This window comes from Urocitellus parryii, unplaced genomic scaffold (genome assembly GCF_045843805.1).
Source record: "Urocitellus parryii isolate mUroPar1 unplaced genomic scaffold, mUroPar1.hap1 Scaffold_40, whole genome shotgun sequence".
In the NCBI taxonomy this organism is placed as follows: Eukaryota; Metazoa; Chordata; class Mammalia; order Rodentia; family Sciuridae; genus Urocitellus; species Urocitellus parryii.
In genome coordinates, this window is record NW_027553586.1 from 3,003,532 (window position 1) to 3,026,798 (window position 23,267).

The 23,267-nt window shown below is 42.2% G+C and overlaps 1 protein-coding gene across 1 annotated transcript; it reads right to left on the reverse strand.

Annotated features, from left to right (window-relative positions):
• Positions 1-600: 600 nt before the first annotated feature.
• On the reverse strand, positions 601-5,066 carry LOC144252306 (obscurin-like). Its single transcript, XM_077794717.1, has 10 exons — positions 4,866-5,066; positions 4,504-4,704; positions 4,274-4,353; positions 3,712-3,887; positions 3,128-3,291; positions 2,624-2,740; positions 2,369-2,533; positions 2,075-2,233; positions 1,713-1,890; positions 601-1,250 (listed from the first exon to the last, which is right to left on the reverse strand). The coding sequence occupies exons 1-10, from the start codon at positions 5,064-5,066 to the stop codon at positions 601-603; spliced, it is 2,091 nt and encodes a 696-aa protein (XP_077650843.1).
• Between the last annotated feature and the right edge of the window lie 18,201 nt (positions 5,067-23,267).

Genomic DNA, 23,267 nt, shown 5'->3' on the forward strand with positions numbered 1-23,267 from the left:
TAGTTTCTTGGCTGGGCTGCCCAGGATGGAGTAGTTGGATCCATGTTCCCTGCAACCCTCCAGCTCCCAGTGCTCTGATTCAGGTACCTAATCTCCCCTAATCCCCTTCCAGGAGGCTGAGCCTGGACCAGGGCTGGGCTGCAGTTGCTGTCTGCTGACTCACTGTGCAGTCAGCACCTCTGTTTCTCCACCACCACAGCCAGGCCCCATCTCTCTGGGCCTCGGTAGGATTTGGGTAGGAGTGGGGGTCACCAGGCAGCACAAATCAGGACCCCAGTGTAGAAGCTGCTGAGGCACCTTTATATGAAAGTACTGCTTTGGCATCAGCATCTAAAAACCCTAAGCACCCAGGTCTTAACAGTGATTCCTGAAATTATATGGTCAATCTGTGGGTTCCCACCCCCCCACCACACCCAGAGCCTGAGCTGCCCAGCCAGAGAAGCTTGAACAAGCTTATGCAGGCAGCCAGTCACTGTACAGGTTTAAGGGGACCTGGCCACAGCCCTCAGCAGGTACACAGGTTGACTCTGGCCTAGCAAGAGTGGTGGACACCCCAAAGTGTTTGTAGGCTTCCAATCTTGGGGACCAGTGAACTGGACGTCAGAAGTGAGAGTGGTCTTGGGACCCCAAGCCTATGGTGGTGCAGGAAGTGAGGATGGTCTCAGGACCCCAAGCCTGTGGCAGTGTCAAGTGAGACGGGCCTGGGAGACACCTGACCTCCCTTGACCTTGGCAGCTCCCATCCCTGAGCCACGTAAGGCTGTGCTCCGTGACCCTGAAGGTACAGTGTGATCAGCACCCTTCCTGGCCCATTAAGCTCACAGGCCTCTCCTGCACCCAGGTGCCTGCCTGTGGCCCCCTCTGTGGTCCTGGTGCTCTCTCGGCTGCCCTCAGGCATGTCTGTCTTGGCCCTGTGCTGACTCTTCACCCTGCTCATTCCCCAGGGTGGCCATGGCACCACCTGACTTACCTGTTCACTGTCCATCCCCAGGATGTTTGCCCTTGAACAGGCCTGGACTGTCTCTTGTTCCCCATGCCCAGCCCACTGACCAGACCCCATGCTGTCCTCAGCCCCCGTGCAGCCCACCCCTGGTGGGGGTTCCTGTGAAGGGTCAGTCTGTAGGCCCTGGCAGGTACCTTTATACCAGCTGACAGTAGGCTTGGGTGTGCCGGTCACGCAGCAAGCCAGCTTTACAGTTTCCCCCAGCTCAGCCGTGCAGTCAGCCAGTTCCTCTTCAAATTCCAGAGGACCTGAGGACACATGTGCTGGTCTGAGGACTCTGAGGGTGGGATTTCAGGCCTATGTCCCCTGGGTGCACCCTGGCAAATTGCCCCCAACAACAGCAGTAGCCCCACATCCAAGGGCCTGGTTACTGACTAAGCTGGGTGTGGCTGCACGAGGCAGGGACAGACCAGGGTGCAAGACCATCACACCCAAACATGACCTGGTCAGATACCCCAAGTCTGGAGCTATGCCATGTCCCCACTACATCCCTTTGTGTCCCCCATTTGGGTCAGGGTCAGCTCAACACCTGCTCTGGGGCTCCCTGGGAGGCCAAAGCCACCGGTCCCTCAGCTAGATCTGACCAAGGGGAGAACCAAGCCACCAGTGCAGAAAGCAACACATGCCCACGTGCATGGCATGGGTGCAGCCCGGTGGGCATCTAAGTGATGTTCAGGTCCCCACCCCAGCACAGCACCAGGGACACTCACGCCACACAGGCAGGGCCAGGCGCTGCTGGATGCCGCTGATCTTCTTCACCCAGGAGTGCTTGATGATGACTGTGCGCGCCTGCAGCAGGTACTTGCACACAGAGTCCTCCCGCTCATGCCACACCTCGAAGGCACGGTCGTCCCCTTCCACCTGGTCGTTCAGGTCGATGCTGCTTAGCTGTTGAGGGGTGCAACATTAGTGGGAGGACACAGCTAAGCATCCCCAGACAGACAGGGTCCAGTAGGGCTATGCCCAGGTCACCGCAGAACAATGGTAAGTTCTGCTAAAGTGGCCACCCTGGAGCCCAGGAACAGGGAAACCTCCCTGTGTCATGACACCTCCAGCCCCTGGCACCACAGACCTTCATCATATTCCGGAACACATAGCTGAAGATGTCGGTGCGCGAGTCTCGTCGGGGCTTGTAGATCACCAGGTGGTTCCGAAACAGGAAGACATGGCGATTGTGGCCCTTCCAAGGCATGAGGGCCCCTGGTGCGCCCTCCCACACAATGAAGTGGCCCTGGGGTGTGAGTAGATGTGGTTGGACTGTGGTTGCCTGGCCCCATCCCTGGGCGCAGACCCCAGGGTCATCTATGAGCCCAGCACCCACAAAAGCCACACCCGACCACATGGCAGCAGACACAAGTCCCCCCACCTGGTGGATGGGCTCCCCCAGGGCCTCCAGGGTGCCGGGGTAGTTCTCCATGAGGGACACGTGCAGCTTGTTCTCAGCACGCTGGGGCAGCGCTGACATGACTGCGTAGGCCTGCTCCAGAAGGGCGCAGTTCTGCCGGTTCAGGGCCTTGTTGCGGATCAGCTCCTGAGGCAGACCAAGGGTCAGGACCCAGACTGCTTCAGCTCCAAGGCCTGGCCTGGACATTCAGGGCTGGGGCAGGACATGGCTTCCCACCTTGAGCAGAGCCTGGTACTTCTGCACCCGCTCCACTGGCTGCTCCAGGTAGTGCTGCAGTGGGGGTGGGGGTGGCTGCGAGGGGTCCCCAGTGGACAGCATCTCCTCAGCGCATTTCTGTAGGCATCAGAGGGCGGGTTTCGTGCAAGAAAGCACAGCCCCAGTTAGGGCGTCCTGACAGTAGAGGACATCCCAGGGGCACTCTCACACCTGGCCCTGAACCTGGACAATGGCTGTGTTACCATCTAGCTGGAGGCATGCACAGAACTTGGGCAGTGAAGTAGCCAGCCCAGGAGCACACAGCTACAAGGCTCAAGGGGCCCTGGGGACTGTGCGGGAAGAGATCAAGGAATATGAACTAAGGCCAAGAGCACAGGACAAGGGCTAAGCCTCAGGGGACTTTCAGGTCAGTGAGTTTTCTGGTGGGAGTCAAGGCCAGCACTAGGCCTGGGAGCAGCCAGGGAGGGGCTCGGTGGCCAACGCCATGGAGCCAGGCACGGGCACCTTGTAGAACTCCTGGACAGGCGTGCTCACAACCACGGACTCTGCCTGCACACGGCCCACCAGGAACTCCAGGTTTTTGCCTGAATGTGTCTGTGGATGTGCACATGGCACACACATGCACTCAAATGCTTGTGTGAGTGTGCAAGAGTGCACGTGCATGGAGATCAGCATGCATGTGAGTGCACATATCTATGTGTATCCATCATGTATGCACATTTTTGTACAGGATTCACATATGTATGTGTGCACACATGTACACTATGTGCACACGCATATCAACATATCAAGCACATGTGTATGCACATTTGAGGCTGGGTGCGTGAGCATATGTGGTGTGCACATGGGACTTCCCGTGTGCCCGTGTACATTCATGTGCATGCACATGGGCCTGTGTGAGTGCTCATGGGTGGCAGGTATTCTGCAGCCTTCAATCCATATAGCGAGCGTCTGTCACTGGCGCATCACACAAGTGGGATGTGCCCATGGGTAAATCAAGTTCCTAACCTAGCTGATGAGTGTCACCCTCCACGAGGCCTGACCCACAGCTGTGGGTGCACCCCACATGCATGTGTGTGGCCTTGCCTACCTGCTGTGGAAGTGACTGATGTCCTGCACATTGCGAAAAATGACTGCCTTCTGGCTGGCCACGGCTGCTGGTGCTCGGGGAGCACAGTAAAGTTGGTGTATGTAGTGGCTTTGGAGGAACTGAAGCTCACCCACGAAGGTCTGCTCTGAGCTCAGCAGCTCCTGGATGACAGAGCTGGTGGAAGAGTGGCATCAGGGGGTGCCCAGCAGCTGCCCTGCTCCCACTGTCCCTAGTCTCCACATGGGGACTAGGTACACATGGAGAGCTTGCTCCCTTGCACTGCAGTTAAAGGGGGTTCCTGTGATCAGGAGCCTGTCACCCAGCTTCAGAAAGTGGGTAGGTGGTGGAGCAAGGGCACCACCTGTTCCCCAGGAAGCCCTCACGCATAAGGCTCTTGGAGGGCACAGCTGCAGAAACCAGGGGCAGGACTGTGACCTAAGGAGGCTCACACAGCTTCAGCAAGCACAGGTCCCCCATGAAGAAGCAGGGCAGAACGCCAGCTGGCCCTTGAGGCCCAGCAGCCAGCTGTGGCTCCACCCTCAACCCTCCCCAACACATACCTCAGCCTGGTCTTGTACTCATCCTCAGACACGGCCTCGGGGAATTTGGGGGCCTCACTGGGCCCCCACTCAGGAGACAGCTGTTGAGAAACAGGAGTTTGTCCCAGGGCACCAGTTTGTTACACCTCCTCTGTGGCCACCGGGCTCCTGTCCCTTACTTCCAGGGTTCTCTGGCGAAGGGCCAGGATCCCAGGGCCTTGGCACCCTCCCCCAGCTCCGGACTACCATACCTTGAGCCTCTTGTCCAGGTAGGCTGGTGACACCCAGCCTTGCCTGGAGGGGCTGGACTTGGTGGGCTTGGTGCGCACAAGCCAGCGCAGCGGGTGGGCTGAGTCCAAGACCTCCACATACTGGCCTTCCCTCAGTGTGATGGCATCCTGCTCGGCCCCCAGGGATAGGTAGTCGGCCGTGGCCACGTAGATATCAGAGATCTGATAAAGAGAAATGGGCCTAAGTCCTGGGGCCAGAGGGGTGAGGCCTGCCAAGGCCCCCCATGGCCCCCCACCTCTGAGGAGGGAGAGGTTCTCCCAACCCCCTAAAACCCCCAAGAGCACAGAGGGGAGGGTGCTGAATCCAGGGGCCAAGGAGGTACCCAGTCCAAGGCCACAGGGCAGGAGCCCCCAGGGTCACTCTGCACAGATGGCAGTGAGAGGGCTGGCTCCTGCCCACGTGGATGGGCGCCTAGACTGTGGTTGCTCACAGCGCCTTGCTGCCCACTGCCCCCTGCAGCCCAAGAGGTGGTAGGCTCTGGAGGTAAAGGTGCACTCTCCACAGATGGCAGTGAGAGTGACATCAGAGGTAGTGCTCTGCAGGAACCCATGTGCAGAGACCCTGCCCTCTGCTCCAACCTCTGGTGTCCCTTGGTGTCTCTGGGGGTGATGCCCCTCCCTTGGTAGCACCAGGCCCTTGCAGCCCCCCATTGTCTCTTCAGCAGGTCAGGCCCCAAGCCCTGTTCCCAAGGGTCCCAGCCCACCCACCTCTCCTTGGGAGTCCCAATCCTCTGACTCTGAGGATGACTCCTGGACGCTGGAGGAGGGCCGCGACCGGCCATGCCGGGGGGAGGCGGACGGAGTCTTGGACTCCTCATCACTGTCACCTCCAGGCACCTGCAGCTTGGCTGGGCGAACACAAGGGTTGTGATGTCCCTGGAAGGCTGTCCCCCTACTGCCTACCACCCAGCCAGTCTCCAGGGCTCCCAGGCACAGAGTCCTAGCTAGGCCCCATGCGAGGACACAGTGTCCCATCCTCCCCTGGGCACCCTGGATGCCCATCCTGGCCCCCTCACCCTGTGTGATCTTGGCCGACACCATCTCAGTGATCTGGGAGGTGCGTTTCTGTAGGAATTCCTCTGTGCCCACCTCAGCGAGGGACAGGTGGCCATGGGCCTCCACATCCACCAGGGCCTCCCCTGGGGGAATGAACACAACACTGTGGGGTCATGCTTCCCCCAAAAGTTCACTACAATTCTCCTAGGGGCTGATGGTGATCAGGAGACCAGGCCCTGGCAGGGAGACCATGAGGTGGTGCCAGCAGGAAGAAACCAGTGAGGTCAGCAGGATGCAGAGCCTGTGACCAGGGATGAGAATGAAGGGAGCGGGTCTGGACAGAAGAGGCAGCAAGTGGCCAGAGAACGGCAAGCACAGCTAAGGGGCAGCAGGTGGCAGGCAGGGCTGCAGGCAGATGGTGAGGGAGCTGAGGACAGGGCTGGGCAGGGTCCAGCCTGGCATCAGGCTTGAGGCGGGGTTGGGGCTGTGGGGGCCGAGGTGACTTTGTGGCTCTTCTTAACATAGCCCACTGGGCATGGGCCCCATGACCACAGAGGTCAGAAACAGCTCTGACTCCAACCAGAGCTGGGAGCTGGCCATGAGAGGGCAGGAACCTGGCCAGAGCCCAGGTCCAAAGGGCGGCCTCCCCTGCACTCAATCCGGGCATACCTTTCCTCTGCCCAGCAAGGCCGGTGAGACCAGCAGACTCTGACATCTGTGCTGAGATGGCTCAGGTGGTCCTGAGGGGAGGAGGGGTGTCCTGCAAGCCCAGCTTGGACCCCACCACTCTGTTCCCCATAGAGGGGGACCTAGGGGCCAGGACACCACAATCAGGGGGCTCCACATCAGAAGGGGCCCATAAAAACTTCATTTTATAGTGTGGAGAACCTGCACAGGGAAGGGGGTGGCCACCCACAGGGCTACACCACCCTAGCCCACTGGGTAAGTAGCACCAATGTAGGCACTCAAGGACGCATGCACGCCCGGATGTACGCACGCCCGGACGCACGCACACAGGGATGCATGCACGCACGGGCGCACGCACGCACGGGCGCACGCACGGACGCAAGCACGCACGTAAGCACTGCAAACTACTTCCTGAGGCCTAGAAGTTTCAGGCAGTTGATGGAGAAGCACGTGTCTTCACTTAGCTGAGGACCTACCTTCTGAAGGCTGCCTGGCCTACTCTGCTCCTGGCCAGGAAGCTTTGTCGCCCTCTAGGATGAAGTCCCTTCCGGCTTTCCACTTTGCAGTTTCTGGTGAGGATGTGAGGCTTCCCACAAAGGCAGCCTGGCACTCACCACTGTGCTCCTGTTGGACATTGTGGATCCCAGTGGAGAGCCTCAGGTAGGGATGGCACCAGTGTTTCCAGCAGTTTGTGGGGGGCAGCACTGGCTGGAGCGGCGTCATGGGATCAGAGCTGGGTAAGTAATGCATGGGGAAGAGGCAAAGTGTCTCTCTCTCCCTGTAAGGAGGTTCATGGATGCGCCGACCCTGCTGAGTCCTGTTTGGGATAGGAACCTTGCTGGATAGTTCTTAGGGAACCAGGAGCAGGGTGGGGTAGGAGATGGGAGGGGTAGGAGGTGGGTGAGGTAGGAGCTCCGTGGGGTAGGAGCTGGGTGGGATAATGCAGGGGAGGGGATGCCCTGTGCTGTCCATGGGAGGCAGTGACTGAAGGGGTGACCATGCTGAGGCTTGTGGGGGAAGGGTCCTGGCTGGAGATCTTAAGGGACCTGAGCTGGCTGGCGTAGTGTCTGGGGAGGAGGCGCACTGTGCCTGTTGCCACTAGGCATTACTTGGTAACATTCCTGGGCAAAGCCCCACCCTCAACACACAGGTGAGTGCATGAAGCACACAAGCATGGGCGGGCATATTGCAAACTGTTTCTGTGCTCTGAGTTTCCAGGCATCCAGAAGTGGCCAGTAGACAGTGGAGAAGCATGTTCCTCAAGTACCTGAGATCCTTCCTGCTGAACCTGGGAGCAGAGCCTAGGTAGGGAGACTTCCAGTGTCCTCAGCAATGTGTGGCGTATGGCCCTGGCTGGAGAGGTGTTGGGGGACCAGACTGGATGGGGTAGGTGCTAGGTGTGGTAGTGTGTGAGGAGGGGGCACACTGTTTCTGTAAAGTGGTGCCTGGAGAGGAAGCTCATGCTGAGGCCTTTGGGGGCACCGCCCTGGCTGAAGAGGCTTCAGGGGAACGGAGCTGGGTGAGGTAGTTGGTGGGGAGGGGGCACACTGTGTTTGTACCTGTGAGGAGATGCCTGGAGTGGGCGCTCTTGCTGAGGCCTGTGGGAACAAGGCCCTCACTGGAGAGGTGTTAGGGCACCAGGAACTGGATGGGGTAGTACATGGGGAGGGTACTTGCTGTGCCTGTCACTGCAATGCAATGCCTACAGTGGGTGCTTGTGCTGAGGCCTGTGGGGGTGCAGTCCTGGCTGGAGAGTTATTGGGAGACCAGAGCTGAATGGGGTGGAGCTTGATGGGCTAGGAACTTTTGTGGGGAGAGGTGCACTGTGCCCGTTCTTGCTAGGGGTTAGCTGGAGGGGGCAGTCGTCCTGAGGCTTGTAGGGGCACAACCCTGGCTGGAGAGGTCTTAGGGGACCAGAGCTGGGTGAGGTAGTACCTTGGGAGGGCTGAACTGTTTCTATAACTGTGAGGTAGGGCCTGGGAACATCCTTGCACATAGCCCCGCCCTCGACACACATGTGCATGCAGTTTGCACACATTCACTGATTCATGCAGGGACTTATCCCAAACTGCGTCTGCACAGTGGATGTCTGGGCACCCTAAAAGTGTACTGCAGATTGTAGAGAATCTGGGGCCTTCAAATCACAGAGATCCTTTCTACTGATGGCTGCCTTGGCTGCTCCAGTCTTGTCCCTAGACTATGTCAACCTCTGGGAAGGTGTCCTTGCCGTCCTTTCTCATTCATGGGTGAGGATGTTGGGCCTCCCTCAGGGGCAGCATGGCCCTCACCACCACCTCCTGTTGGTCTTTGTGGACTTATGAGGACAGTCTCAGGTAGGGAGGACTCCAGTGTCCCCAGTGGCATGTGGCATATGTCCCTGGGAGGAGAGGTTTTAGAGGACCGGAGCTGGGTGGTGAAGGAGTTCGGTGGGTAATGTGTGATGATGGGGCACACTGTGCCTGTCTCTGGGAGGCAGTTGCTTGAAGGGAAGCCTGGGGGGGTGGCGCAGCCCTGGCTGGAGAGGCATTGGGGACTAGAGCTGGATGAGTTAGAGCTGGGTGGTGTTGTGTGTGTAGAGGGGGCATGCTGTGCTGGCCCCTCTGAGGTGGTTCCTTGAGAGGGGCCTCTTTCTGAGGCCTGTGGGGTTTGGACCGTTGCAGGAGAGGTGTCCTGGGACCAGAGGCTAGGTGGGGTAGTGTGTGGGGAGGGGGCACTCAGTGCCTGTGGCTGCAAGGTGATGACTGGAGCAGACAAACATTGTGAGGACTCTGGGGGCACAACCCTGGCTGGAGAGGTGCAGAGGGACTGGCAGCTAGGTGGGGTAGTGGGTGCCTGCTGAGAGGGAGTGCCTAGAGGAAGCACTAGTGCTAAGGCCTGTTGAGGTGGGGAAGTGGGGCATAGGAGTTAGTGTGCTCTTCCTGGGTGCTCTTGGCAGGAGCTGAGTGGGTGTGGCAGAGGTTGCAGGGCAGTGGGGCAGAGGCACTTGGGTGCTGTTCCTGGGTGCTCCTGGAGGCAGGTGAGTTTGTGTGGTGGAGGTTTTAGGGCCAGTACCTGGCTTCAGTATTGGGACCTTGTAGGGGGAGTGAGTATGAAGGGAAACTTTGGTTGGGGGCTAGACTGAATGGGAGGATGTTAAAGGGAGAAAGCGGAACACCTGGTTTAATTTGAGTACACATGTATCATTTTTAAAGCTGTGCATACGTGTATGACTTTAAAAGCTGTGTTCTCAACTTTATCTGCCACTGTTTTCTTTTGTTTGTCCCCCCAAAAGAGTTAATTGCAAGTTTATAGTATAAGTCTATTCTCTACATTCTGTACATATAATTTATGTGTTTTTCTTGTACCTTATATTTTATTACAATTAGGTGATTTGTAATGATTCATTGCTTATATATCAATGACTTTCATATTTTAAATCAATCATTTTTATGGAAACCATTTTTGTAAGTCCTCATTTACTTTGCTTTTTAGTTCACTATTTCCCAGTAAGTACAATTACTCATCCATTGGCATTTCCCTTTTTGCTGTGCAAAGGGTATATTCATTCTGAAATACTTTGATGTGTATTTTGTCCAGTGTGTGTTACTAAAGCTTCATGGAAATTTAATTATCAGTTGTTTTTGTCTTAAACTGGGAGATAAACTGTAGTTGAAATGGTCAGGTTTTTAAGGCATTTGTCTTCTGCTGACATTTTGCTCTGTTGAGACATGCATTTTGTAAGTACATGTCTGTATAATAACACACATATTTCATGTCAATATTTTTGTTAATAGAACCAGTTTTAGTAAAAAAAAGTTTTCTATTTTTTCACTTCATCATTTGATATGTTTGAGCCTCTGTTCATGTTCTATAGGTGGGAATTTATTATGATCGCCATCTGATAAAAGAGGCTGGTAGCAAAGTTAGGGTTAATTTTTATTTTTACCACAAGGTCATTTGTCATAACGAGGTTTTACTTAAGGGTTTCACAAGTTAGCATCAAAGTAGGCAATTAAGAATATTAACATTAACCAGCACTATTATAATTAATTCTTTTTTTACTTTTGGGATTTCACAGTGGGATTGAGAATATATGAGGAGTATCATTTCTTAGAAGTATTTTATGTGTAGCAGATGCAACCAAGGTTACATATTTCCATTAAAATATGTAGCCCTGAATTCCTGGGCTGGGGTTGTGGCTACACCTCAACATATACGTGTGTGTATGTGTGTGTGTGTGTGTGTGTGTGTATGCTTTGAAATCCTGTCACTTTTGATTTTCAATTATGTAGAATACCTTTCTGAGTGTTGATTATATTTGTATAAGTTCATTTCATAGTTTTTACTATTTAGAATACCTCTAAATGCAAATGAGGGCTCTCATGAGGAAACTAAATGTGTAAATTTTGGTTTCCCACAGCAGTTCTGTGACGTATCCCAGGGCCTCCAAGCCCCGGCTAGTGGTTTGGTTTAGAATGATGATGGTATAAGTGGAGAAAAGGGATGCATACTTGATTGTTTTATTTGTTCATATGAGTTATAATTGAGAATAAAATGTATTTTGACATACATAAATGGAGTATAACTTCCCATTCTTTTGGTTGTACATGATGTAGATTCACACTGGTCATGTAATAATATATGTATAAAGGTTAATAATGTCTAATTCATTCCATTCATTCCACTATTCTTCCTACCCTCTTACCCTCCTCCACTCCCTTCACTCCCCTCTGCCTTATCCAAATCATCTGTATTCTTCCCTAGAGGGCATCCTCCTATCTCAGTCTCTAAACTCATGGACATTACAGGTGTGCAACACAGTGCCTGGCTTTTCTTCTCATTTATTCTGAGGTCCCAGGCAATATTTCTTCTCTCAAAGATTTATATTGTTTAACACCTCATAAGTACATATTAGTATGCACAATGTAATTACTTTGATTCCTGGGTAATATCTATCTCAACTTTTTTCATTTTTTATTGTAAATATTTTAAATATCCTCCTTTGTATCTAGTTTCAGTTATTCAATGCTGTATTCACCCGCCTCTGCCATAGAACACAAGAACTTATTCATCCTAACTGTAATGGTGTTCTGGTTGACCAATCTCTCTCCATCCTCCCACCCTCTACACTCTTCCCAGCTTCTGGTAACAACTATTCTCTCAACATCTAGGAGATTGACTTTTGTAGAATTCACATATAAGTGGAATCAGGTAATATTTGTTTTTCTGTGCCTGGATTATTTTATTTAACTTAATGTCCTCCATGTTTATCTCTGTTGTTGCGAATGACAGGACTTCTTTTAATTTTGTGGTCAAATAATATTTCTTTGTATATATCACATTTTCTTTATCCATTTGTCAGTTTATGGGCACATCTGTTGTTTTCATTTCCTGGCTATTATGAACAGTGCTGCAATCAGTAGGGTAGTGCAGGTGTTTCTTTGCCATGCTCATTTCATTCCTTTTTGTATACCCCCAATAGTGGAATTTCAAGATATGTGGTAGCTCTATTTTTAGTTTTTGGAGGACTCTCCATACTTTCTTCTATAATAACTGAACTAACTACATTCCAACCATCATACTCTTCAAAAATGGTTTTTGTGTCTTGCCTACCACATTTATCCCAATATTTCCCTAATATTATGGCTTTCCAAGTATGAAAATATCTACCTAGCCAAACCGTTATCTCACTGTCCTCAATACTGTCATGTAAATAAAAAGTTTTTACAACTGTTTCTCAAACACACAATGACAGTTTCTGTCTGGAACTTTACTAGATTTTTATGCAACAATATCTTTGATTTTCTCAATAATTTACATAGTTTATTCCAGTATACTTAATTTTAAGTGTTTACTGTGTTATTATAAAATTGATTTGTCATTTTTACTTTACCATATTTGTTAATAGTACCTCAATTTTACCTTTATATCCCAAGGGATTGAATCTAGGGCCTTGTGCATGTGAGGAAAGCACCCTACCAACTGAGCTATATCCCCAGCCACAGACTATATTATAAAAATGGAGAATTTCATAGATACCATTGAATTTATGTATTGAGATGCAAGAATAAATAAAATGGCCACATGAGTCATGAATAAAGAATACTTTGAGATTATTCAAAAATAATATCAATAATGATGATATAAATTAAGATTTACTAATAATTAAAATGTCTATTTTTCTAGCACTTAAGACAAATAATCAACCTAGTCAGCAAGAAAATGAACACATGCATTATTATCTAGGCAGTATATATATCCATGTAAGGTCTAAAAATATTTGGCTTTTATTTGGTGCTAAAGTTAAGAAAAGTCACACATCACTATTGCTGCATTATTTAAATAAAATTCTTTTTGTTAGTCTTTTCTTTTTTGTTGGCATTGTAAGGATTTCTAGTAGACATAATGTATTAATTTATTGAGGTATTCTGCTTAACTTGCATCACAGACTCCTCAAGATTTACATTTAATATGTAAAAGTATTTTGACATGCATAATCTATTTTAATTTCATCAATGCTTTTTATTTTTTTTCTTAAGAGAGAGTGAGAGAGGAGGGAGAGAGAATTTTTTTAATATTTATTTTTTAGTTCTCGGCAGACACAACATCTTTGTTGGTATGTGGTGCTGAGGATCGAACCCGGGCCAGGTGAGCGTGCTACCGCTTGAGCCACATCCCCGGCCCCAACACTTTTTCTTAAGTTATGTATTTATGAACCACATAAACAAAAATATTCTACAAATGTGATAACAAAATGAAGAGAAGTAAAACAATTCCATTAAACATATAATAATCTATGTTCACCATTGAGCATCAAATTTTTAAATTATCATATCTTGGCATTTTTCCCTTTGTTTCCTAACACAAATTATATTATTCAATACATCTTATACAAAAACCATTTATTTCTTATTAATAATGTTTTCTAGCTAAAGCAGAATTTTCTGAATATTTCTCTGTGTGTGTGTATGTTTGTGTGCATAAACGTGTATGACTGTGTGTGTGTTTGTGTGTGTGTGTGTGTGTGTTTGTGTGTATAGAGAGAGAGAGGGGAGAGAGAAGGACAGAAAGACTTTTTATGTTAGGTAAATATATTTGTATTTGTATGGAAACTCTGGTATAATTTTGCTATAAAATTTGAACTTAAAAATGAAGTATCTGATATAAATAGTTTATAAACAGAAAAATGAAATATCTGATAATAAACAGAAAAATGAAAATTGAAAAAGTATTATCTGCTGGTACATTCTTTATTTTGTAATTGATCTTTTAATATTAGATATTGATCAGATAATGTCAGTACACAGTGAGACTAATTATTTGGGAAGATCATCAATATTAAATGCATTTGAGAAGTCCAAAATAACAGCTATGTTTCCATTTTGTTTTTCTTTTTTTAGTTTTATCTTAGTTTTTTTTCACTCTTTACAAAGTATAAACTATTACCACCTCCTTTTCTCATATACTATAGCTACCTAAATAAATTGTTTAGAAAATTTACAATGTATTCTCCAGTATGTTACATGATCTTTAAAGTTTGAGACAAATGTTTTCAACTCTTTGTATGTTTTTTACATTGTTGCGATTGTTTTTAATTTTATTAGAATACATGTAACGGGAGGTAATATCTCTATATTTCAATGTTGAAATTTTTAAAGGTCTTAATCACAGTACTTTTTGTAATACGGAGTTATATACATACCAGAGAATAACATTAATTTGAAAATATAGGACATAATGACAATTAAACAGGAGGATTGCAAGTTCAAGGGCAGCCTCAGCAACTCTGTGAGATCCTTTCTCAAAAATGGTTTCATCTGCTTCACTGAAATAAAATGTTGGGGATCTTGCTCAGTGGTAGTGCATCCCTGGGTTCAATCTCCAGTGTTAGAAAATAAATGAATAAAAATAAATGAAAAAAAAAGAACCAATTAGTTGATAACAATTTCATGAAATGAATGTGTATTTTATAAGATAACACATTAAAGGTTGTTTTTTTATTTAGGTAGAACAAACAAAAAGATAAGTTTATTTTGTCCTAATCATAATATTTATGACTTATGGGATTTATTTTGATAATTTTAAATTACTGAAAAATTGGTATATTACTTTAGTTATTTATATTTCTTTTTGTTAATAATTATTTGTCATCTAGTTATATCTAGTGTATAGTGGGCATGGTTTGGCCACCATTCTTTGATGATATAAAACATTTAATCATAAATATGGCTTAAGAATCCTAATCTGGAGGCTTACTGAAGCTGGGGTGTGAGTGGCAAATAATGAACTATGAAAATAATAACAAGGACTTTGGAAAATGTTTATTTTTTTCTCTCTCTGATTGATATGAGTCTATCTGTATGTTTATCCATTTATTTATGAACATGTTTGATTGGAGATTGAAAAGGCAATTTGATATTATTTCTTTTTATATGACAAGGGAGGAAAAAGTCAACTTGTCCTCTACAAGATGGGTGTTCTTTCATGACAAGTCATCAAGATTTGAACCATTTGCTATTTGGGAACTGAGGCAATTTACTTTTTTTTTCTGTTCCTATTTCTCAATCTAAAAGGTAGCAATAAATATAACAGCTTGTTTATAATTTCCATTAGTTTTAAATAAATGACGAGGAGACAAGCTGCCATGTAGACAGTGCCCAACAAAAATAGCAGCGACTCTTGCCACTGTCATCTACCTTGAGGTCCTTTGTCATCATATCACAACAGTGCTGAAGTATCAGAGAGATTTAATCCCTGACAGTATCATTAATTCTCTGTGATCTAAATAGTGACAGCTAATCTTTCTGGGTTTGGTTTGTCATAAATCAGTTGGTGACGAATGGTTCTTTTTCCATACAGATGTTTGAAAAATTTTATGCATTGTTCATAAACTGTTGGGTGACATTCTCGGAACACATTAACTGCAGCTATTTGAAATGTTATTACTAAGAGCCCCTCCCCCAATTGTCTTCATGACACCCCTCTTCTGTAGCTTTTCCTATTATTTTCACTTACATCAGAAATTTCTTTCTAAAAATATTCACTCTTGTCACATTACTTCAGATGTACCTTTAGGATAAAAATACAAACAAAAAAGAAACTAACATAAATATAATGATAATGAATTCTTTTTGTTAGTTGGTAAGCTAAACATATAGAAGTTCTCTAATTTAGTCCTTCCAGTGATTCTTCAATATGGGTGATTGTTTTCCCAATTTTAACTGCTGAAGAGACTGGCAGAAGTAAGATGAATCATGTTTTAGTGGCATGATCTTCTCTTTGTTATTGAGACTTAATGAAGAATCTGTCAGTTTATTTTCTCCTTCTTGCAACTTAGAACTTAACATGCTTTTATGCACTGAAAATAAATACTAAAAATAAAAGAAATTCATGTTACTTATCTTTGTTAAGGGAATAGTATACTAAAAATCCTCAGTATCAGCAGTCAGATATAAGGTAAAAATAAAATTTTTAAAAATATCTGTATTAGTATTTCTGAGAATAATTTGAAAAAGTGATCTAAGGTATTTGAAAAAATGTTACAACACTTCACTGAAATAAATAGCACTGTTATTGTTTTTAAGAAAAAAATAAACACTCAGGATATTTTTAATTAAAAAATAAGTTATAAATTTAAGCAATAAAGGATAATACTTAAATAATTTAAATTTAACAAAAACATTTGTATAGGATGCATAAGTGTGCATGAAATATAACTATTCATAATAGAGATACCTGGAAAATAAAAAGGAGTAGTTCTACAAAATATTTAACTTTATCATTATACTATAGTAAAGCATTATAGTGTGGACACAAGGTAGCAGGTCTATTATATGAGAATAAAAAAGGATAACTAGAAAATTTCTAATTTTTTGAAAATAAATATAATAAATTAATTGTAGAACTTGAAATTTTTATAGTATTAACTTCATTTCTAAAAATCTTGCCAGAAGTTACAGAAAAAAAAGTGTGACATCTTATGGATGAGTACATGCATTGTAAGTTAAACAGTAGAACACATTGGTGTTCAAGTTCTTACAGGCATGACATTAAGCACCTTGCAGCAGAAGAACAAGCTGTAGGTAAATTCTTCTCCATGACATTATCACCTGTTTCTTTAGTAGAACTGCATAAGCATCTCAATAAAGTTCAGAATGAATGCACATTTAATTAAGGATGACAGTAATTTTTATGTAGTTTTTTATCTGCCATCATTAGAAATGTAATTAATATATAATTTTCCTTCAATAAATATAACATTAGAATTTCAACTATTTTGCAGAAATATTATTCCAGTCTCATCACAGTGAAAACTTTAGTAAACTTTGTATAATCCTTAAAACATTTTTATAAATATTATGCTAATTCAATATTAATAAGAGATCAGTCTAGTTTATATTTTTCCCTAAAAATGGCATTTTAAAACAAAAGTGCATGTTTATACCTACTTCCATCTTATTTTCAGATGTGCAACTATAAGAAAAAGTGGATTTTTGTGAAAAGGAATAAAAAATACTTTTTTGTTAGCTTACAATGTATAATATGCAATTTTCAAAGAACACTGTGAATTGTGTACACATTAAATACATATAATCATATGTGTAAATATTTTAGTGTACACACACACACACACACACATATATATATATATATATATATATATATATATATATATATATGTACAATGTAAAGCAATGTTTTGATGTTCTAGGACAGAAGTATCTAGGGAGTTCTTTCAGATTTCCTTACACTGAATTCTAAATCGGCAAGCTAAAATGAATGTATTTCTCTAAATACAGCATAAACTAATAGAAATAAAGAAAACTATGATTTATAAATTAATTTTAAAACTACCTGTTGTGTTACAAAATGGCAAGGTTGGGGCTGGGATTGTGGCTCAGCGGTAGAGCGCTCGCCTAGGATGGGCAGGACCCGGGTTCGATCCTCAGCATCACATAAAAATAAAGGCATTGTGTTGTGTCCATCTACACCTAATAAAACAAATATTTAAAAAAATAGCAAGGTACTAAAATTAGAATTCAAATTCATATCTGTATATATTTTCAAATATTTGAGCTCTTTTCATTTTTGCACATGAGTCCAAAATAACAATGAAAATACCTAAATCCACACCGTACTAGCCAAAATTTTCACAATATCTGATTACATACTTATTCTATCCAGATTCCATGGTAACTCTTGGCAATAACTAAAAGTGTTTCTAGTAGTAGTAGTAATAGTAGGTAAATGTTATTTTTTTAAAATCCAAAATTATTTTTTCAATTTGTAATTTCTTTATGGTTTATTTATTATTTCTGCCCATGTGTGGTTAAGAGTTACGTGACAGAGCAGCCCTGAATGGGGCTATGTAAGTTTCCTGGAAGTTACATAACAAAATACCACAAACTGTGTAGCCAAACAACAGACATTTATTCTCTCAAAATTCTAGCTGTCAGAATCTGAAATCAAGGTGTGAGCAAGGCTGTGCTCCTTCTGAGACTTTGGATAAAATCCATCCGTTCCTCTTCCTAGCTTTGGTGATAACCATTAATCCTCTTCAATTTTTGTCAGCTTGAAGCTGCCTCACTCCAATCTGCTTCTGTTCTCACAGGTCCCTCCGTTCCCATTATCTTATATATAAGTCCTTCAAGCATATTGTTTAAGGGGCAACATTAATTCCCTCATGTTTACTGCAAGTAATAAAAACATAATGGATTTTACCATCTTAGCCATTATTATAGACTGACAGATTAATTTTGTTCAAATTATAATTTAAAAAAAACAACTTACAAGAGTGACAGGCTTATTGCGTATTTTATTTTACAGTCCCAAGCTCTATTAAGTATCCCATTTTGTAATGCCATTTGAACATTCTTAAGTTAGATGTGTAAATAGTTGTTTTGTATTAAAATATGCTGGTATTTTAAATCTATAATTTTCAGTTAGGAATAAATTTTCTTAAATGATACTTAAAAAAATCAAATAGTAATTCCTTTAAAATAACATCTCAGCCATTTTAAGTGTGTAGTAGAGTAATATTAACAATTCACATTGTTGGAACAACCTAGGTACTCTTCAACAGATGAATTGATTAAGAAAGTATAGTTTATATACACAATGGAATATTACTCAGTCTCAAGGAGAATGAACATATGGCATTTGCTTGTTAATTGATGGGACTGAAGCTGTCATGCTAAGTGATATAAAAAAACCAAAGGCCAAATGTTCTCTCTGAGATGTGGATGCTAACCCATAACAAGGGAGGGGAAGTATAGGAGTTCACTGAATTGGACAAAAGGGAATGAAGGGAGGGGTGGGAAGAAGAAAAAGAGTAGAATGAATTGCACATGATTTTTGAATGTGCATATGAACACATGAGCCGTATACCTGCACAAGAATGGGAAAAAATTGGAATGGTTTGCACTCCATATATGCACAATATGTTAAAATACATCCTAGGGTCATGTGTATGTAAAAAGAAACAAATTTAAAAAAGGAGAAATAATTTTATATAGGTTTTGTATACAAATTAACATATTTTATGCTGTCAGTGATGAGAAATATAATAATATTTTCTGATAAATAAAAAGAATCAGTATTTGCATATTTTCCTTTCCTAGAATGTTTATATGATCATTTGCTTTTTTTGTTATACCATTCTTTTGTTTCCACTTGAAAGACTGCCAGTAGCAATTCCAAAAAGGAAGTCTAGTGGTAATTAATTCTCTCAGCTTTTATTTTTTTGCCAAAAAAGTTGTTTTTTTTCTTAATTTTTAAACGAAATTATTGCTGGTGCTCTCTTTTCAGTTGTTAAATTGTTTTTAGTTTGTGTGTGTGCATCCTTTTTCTTTGAAAAATTAATACATCATATCTGACCTAAAGTTTTCTTCCAAAAAATCTGCTGATGTTTTTCTGAAAGCTCCATCTTAGGAGATAAATCACTCTTCACTTCTTATATTCAAAGTTTTTTATATTCATTTTATTTACTTATTTATTTATTTATTTTCTAGTTGCTGATAGACTTTATTTATTTATTTATATATGGTGCTGAGAATTGAACAGACTTTTATTTATTTATTCATATGAGGTGATGGGAATCAAACCCAGTGCCTCACACTTGCCAGGCAAGTGTGCTTCTGCTAAGCCACAGCCCCAACCCATCAAAAATCTTTATTTTTAAATTTTGATTGTTATAATTTTCCTCACTTTGGGTCCTTTTTGGATTCATCTTAATTATTTTTCTTTGAGTTTCTTGAATTTGGGTATCCATTTTCTTTCTCAGAATTGAAAAAAAATGTCTTTTATTTTTTCAAATGAGTTCTACTCACCCTTCTCTTTCTCTTCTTTAGAGATACATGCAAAACACATATTTGTCCTTGTGATGTTGTCTCATAAGTCCCTTAGAGTTTCTTCACATTTAAAATTTTATATTTTTAATTTTCTTTTTGTTTCAATCAATAATTTCAAAAAATATTTTATTTCAATTGTTGTTTTATTTAAATACTGTCATGTTGGCATTTTTACACTTTCCATGCATTTTCCTGATTTTGTGTCATTTTTTTAATATTTATTTTTTAGTTGTAGTTGGACACAGTATCTTTATTTTATTTTATTTTTTTTATGTGGTGCTGAGGATTGAACCCAGGACTTTGTGTGTGCTAGGTGAGTGCTCTACCAATGAGCCAGAATCCCAGCCCTTTTGTGTAGTTTTCTGCTGTTTCCTCATAACACATGTAGGTATTTTTACAAGGACTATTTTTCATTTCATGAAATTATTCATAGACCTTCAAAGTCTTAGGATTGGTCTTTGTAGAGTTATCTCATTTATTTGATTTATTTGTGTTTCTGTGTTTCTTCATGTGTCTTGTTATTTCTGTTATAATTTTTTGTTTTGTTTTTGCATTTGAAGAAACAGCTACCTCTTCCAGACTTTGTGAATCAATTTTGTATTGGGGACAAGTTTCACAAATTAGCCAGAAATTTTGAAAGCCCCTTGGGTCTTTTATGGGAGTGGTTCTTTTCTGGACTTGAAAAATGATTTCTGAATTAAGTTTGCTGGTTTCTTTAAGAAAGTCTTGTACTCTCTTCCTCCCCCTGGTGTCTCATTGCTATATGGTAGAGTCTGATGCTTAGACAATCCTTTTGAGCTCTCTCTGGTTCTCAGCCCAACTCAGGTATTGAAAGTAAGAAATTTCCTCATATGAGCCTTGAGACAAGTGAGACAAATCATTTCCTCAGACATCTGTCTCTCCCTAAACAACACCTATAATATTGGAAGCATATCCACCCTTCCTCCTAAGAAAGTAGTCATGAATTATGTTTGTCTTGCTGGGTTGGGCATGGGGTTGATAGCAAGTGAATGGAAATGGCCTTTTTTTACCTCTTTAAATAAAACTGTATTCCTGGAATACCCCAATTTCATAACTGGCTTATGCAATGTTCTTATGGGATCATTGGACCATAATCTTTGTGTGTCAATATTTGTGAGGAAGTGAGGTCTGGGGCTTTATATTCTGAAAAATTTCAGACATCACTCAAGGAAAACATTTTTAGTTAATAAAAAAGTTGATACTAGGCTATTCATATTATAATGTGACTTTCATTCAAGTATAATTTCTTAAATGTGAGCTACATTGTAGCATAACATTCATTTTACAGGAAAGCTTCGATACACTTCGGCCACTTTTATCTTATGACCATTGAGTAACTACAAATAATGTATGAAACTTGTCCCCCATACATTTATGATATTTGTGGTATTGTTTAAATATCCTAAGCCTTTTGGGTTTTCAAGTTGCAATATTCTTGTAAAATATGTATTATTTAAATTATTTTTAATGCTGAATACCTGAATGTATCCAATTAAAGTCATTTGCATTCTCCAAATTTATAATTCAATTTTCTCAAAAAAGTTTAGTCAAATAGTATTTTTTGTGAGCCCTGAAATAAGGGAATCTGATGAGCTCACTTAAGATTTTTATATTTTAAGGTGTTAGAGTATAAACCAAATCTGAAATCAAAAAGAGTTTTCCATTTAATTTTTAATATTTGATATTTTTTCTCTCATTGTTTTATTGAAAATATTTTGCATTCCTTTAATTTGTTCCTCAGAGCCCCTATACATCCTAGATTTTACCTTTTAATACTATCCCATATTTTATGAAATTCAGCTCCTATTCTCTTAACATCTTTTCTCCATGATCAAGTTTCTTTGCCAAGATTATGTATATTGCCTTTATTATGTCAATATCTATTTTTCAAATGATGTAGTCTGTTGGTAATGCTTTCCATTAAATTTTTAATTTGGTTTATTGATTCTTCAATTTCAAGAGTTTCCAAATTATCCTTCTTCAAAATCTATATCTCCTTCTTGACATGATCTTTCACTTCTAATATTTTCTCTCTGATTCCAATCCTTACCTCATTTTTTACCTCTTATGTCTTCTTATCTTTGAACTTTCTAAATTTATTCCTTGACATTTCCTACACTGCAGTATCAGTAGAGTCTATTGTTGAATCATTCTGTTTTGGATGTTTTCTTCTCTTGTTTTTTTTTCATATTGTTTATGTATCAACCCATCTTCAAATGGATCTGAAACAGTGGGGTTTCTACTCTACCAGCTTTTAGTTATCCTGTAATTTTCCAGTGCCTCAGAGATTAAGGGAAGTCAAATAACTGCAAAAACCTATGCATATAACATATAGGATTAAATTAAATACTTAGTTCCTATTATGACATGTACAATGTTGATTGACACAATAAACAGAAATTATAGGGTCAGCAATTTCTATCATTAAAGATAGTAGTTAATCATGAATTATGTCCATCAAAAACTCAAACAATTGGTATTACCTATGACTTCCAGTGTTTTAACTGCTTCTATTGCATTAGTGGTGGGGTCTGACATTATACAAACTAACCAGTGGTAAGAGAAGTTAAAAATAGAGATAATTAAGAGTAAAGAAGAATATATTAGGGAGACAAAGATTTGCAATTTCAAAATAGGGCTGATCCATAGACAACATATTGTTCATTATTTATGAGGGGGAAGAGAAGAAATAAAAGTAAAAGAAAAATTAGAGGAATAGTGAAAGAGAGAACAATGAGTCTGGCTTCTGTTGGTTTAACATCTATTTATTTATACATTTTTAAATTACTGCAATATAGACATATACAACATTGAAATTCACCATGCTTTATTCATAGATGTACAAAGAGAGTTTAGTTTGTTTCATTCTACTGTTCATCCCTCTGTTTGTCCTCCATGCCTTCTATGTAACCCCTTCCACAGATATCTCTGCTATTTTTGTTGAATGCCCTCTTTTCCATTATGTGGTCGAGTATTCACATATGAGGGGAAATATTTGACCTTTGGCTTCCTGAGTATGGCTTATTTCACTTAGAATTGTGTTCTCATTTCATCAATTTTCCACCTAGTGCCATAATTTAATTCTTCTTAATGACTAAGTAAAACTTCATTGTGTATATACACCATGTATTCTATCAATTACTCTGTTGATGGGTTTGATGGCTGGTTATGTAATTAGGTTATTATGAATTGTGTTGCTATAAGCACTGATGTGCCTGTGTTTCTATAGTATGCTGATTTCAGATATTTGGGTATATACCAAGGAATGAGACAACTGGGTCAGATGGTAGTTCTATTCCAAGTTTTGAAAGGGCTATTCATCCAGTTTTCAAGAATGGCTGTACTAATTTGAAGTCCTACCAACACTGCATTTCCCCACGAATTATTCTTTTTTTCTTTTTTAAAAATTATTTTCAGGTGTATGTACAGTAAAGTGTATTTTGACATATTATACATACATGGACTATAACTTTCCATTCTTGTGCTATATATACTGTAGAGTTACACAGGTTGTGTAATTCATATAAGTACATAGGAAAGTTATGTCTGTTTCATTCTACTATTTTTCCTATTCCCATCCTCTCCTTTCCCTTCATCCTTCTATGTCTAATCCAATAAACTTTATTCTTCCTTTCATCCCAAATGTTTTGTCTGATATGTGGATCTCTGCACAATATCCTTGATAATTGATAT

Excerpts from the sequence above, each read along its gene's own strand:
- LOC144252306 (XM_077794717.1), bottom strand. The coding sequence starts at position 5,066 with ATGTCACTCTCACTGCCATCTGTGGAGAGTGCACCTTTACCTCCAGAG. Across the intron at positions 4,705-4,865 it reads GCCCTGTGGCCTTGGACTGG|ATCTCTGATATCTACGTGGC; the intron begins GTACCTCCTTGG and ends TCTCTTTATCAG. Across the intron at positions 2,234-2,368 it reads TGGGGGAGCCCATCCACCAG|GGCCACTTCATTGTGTGGGA; the intron begins GTGGGGGGACTT and ends CTCACACCCCAG.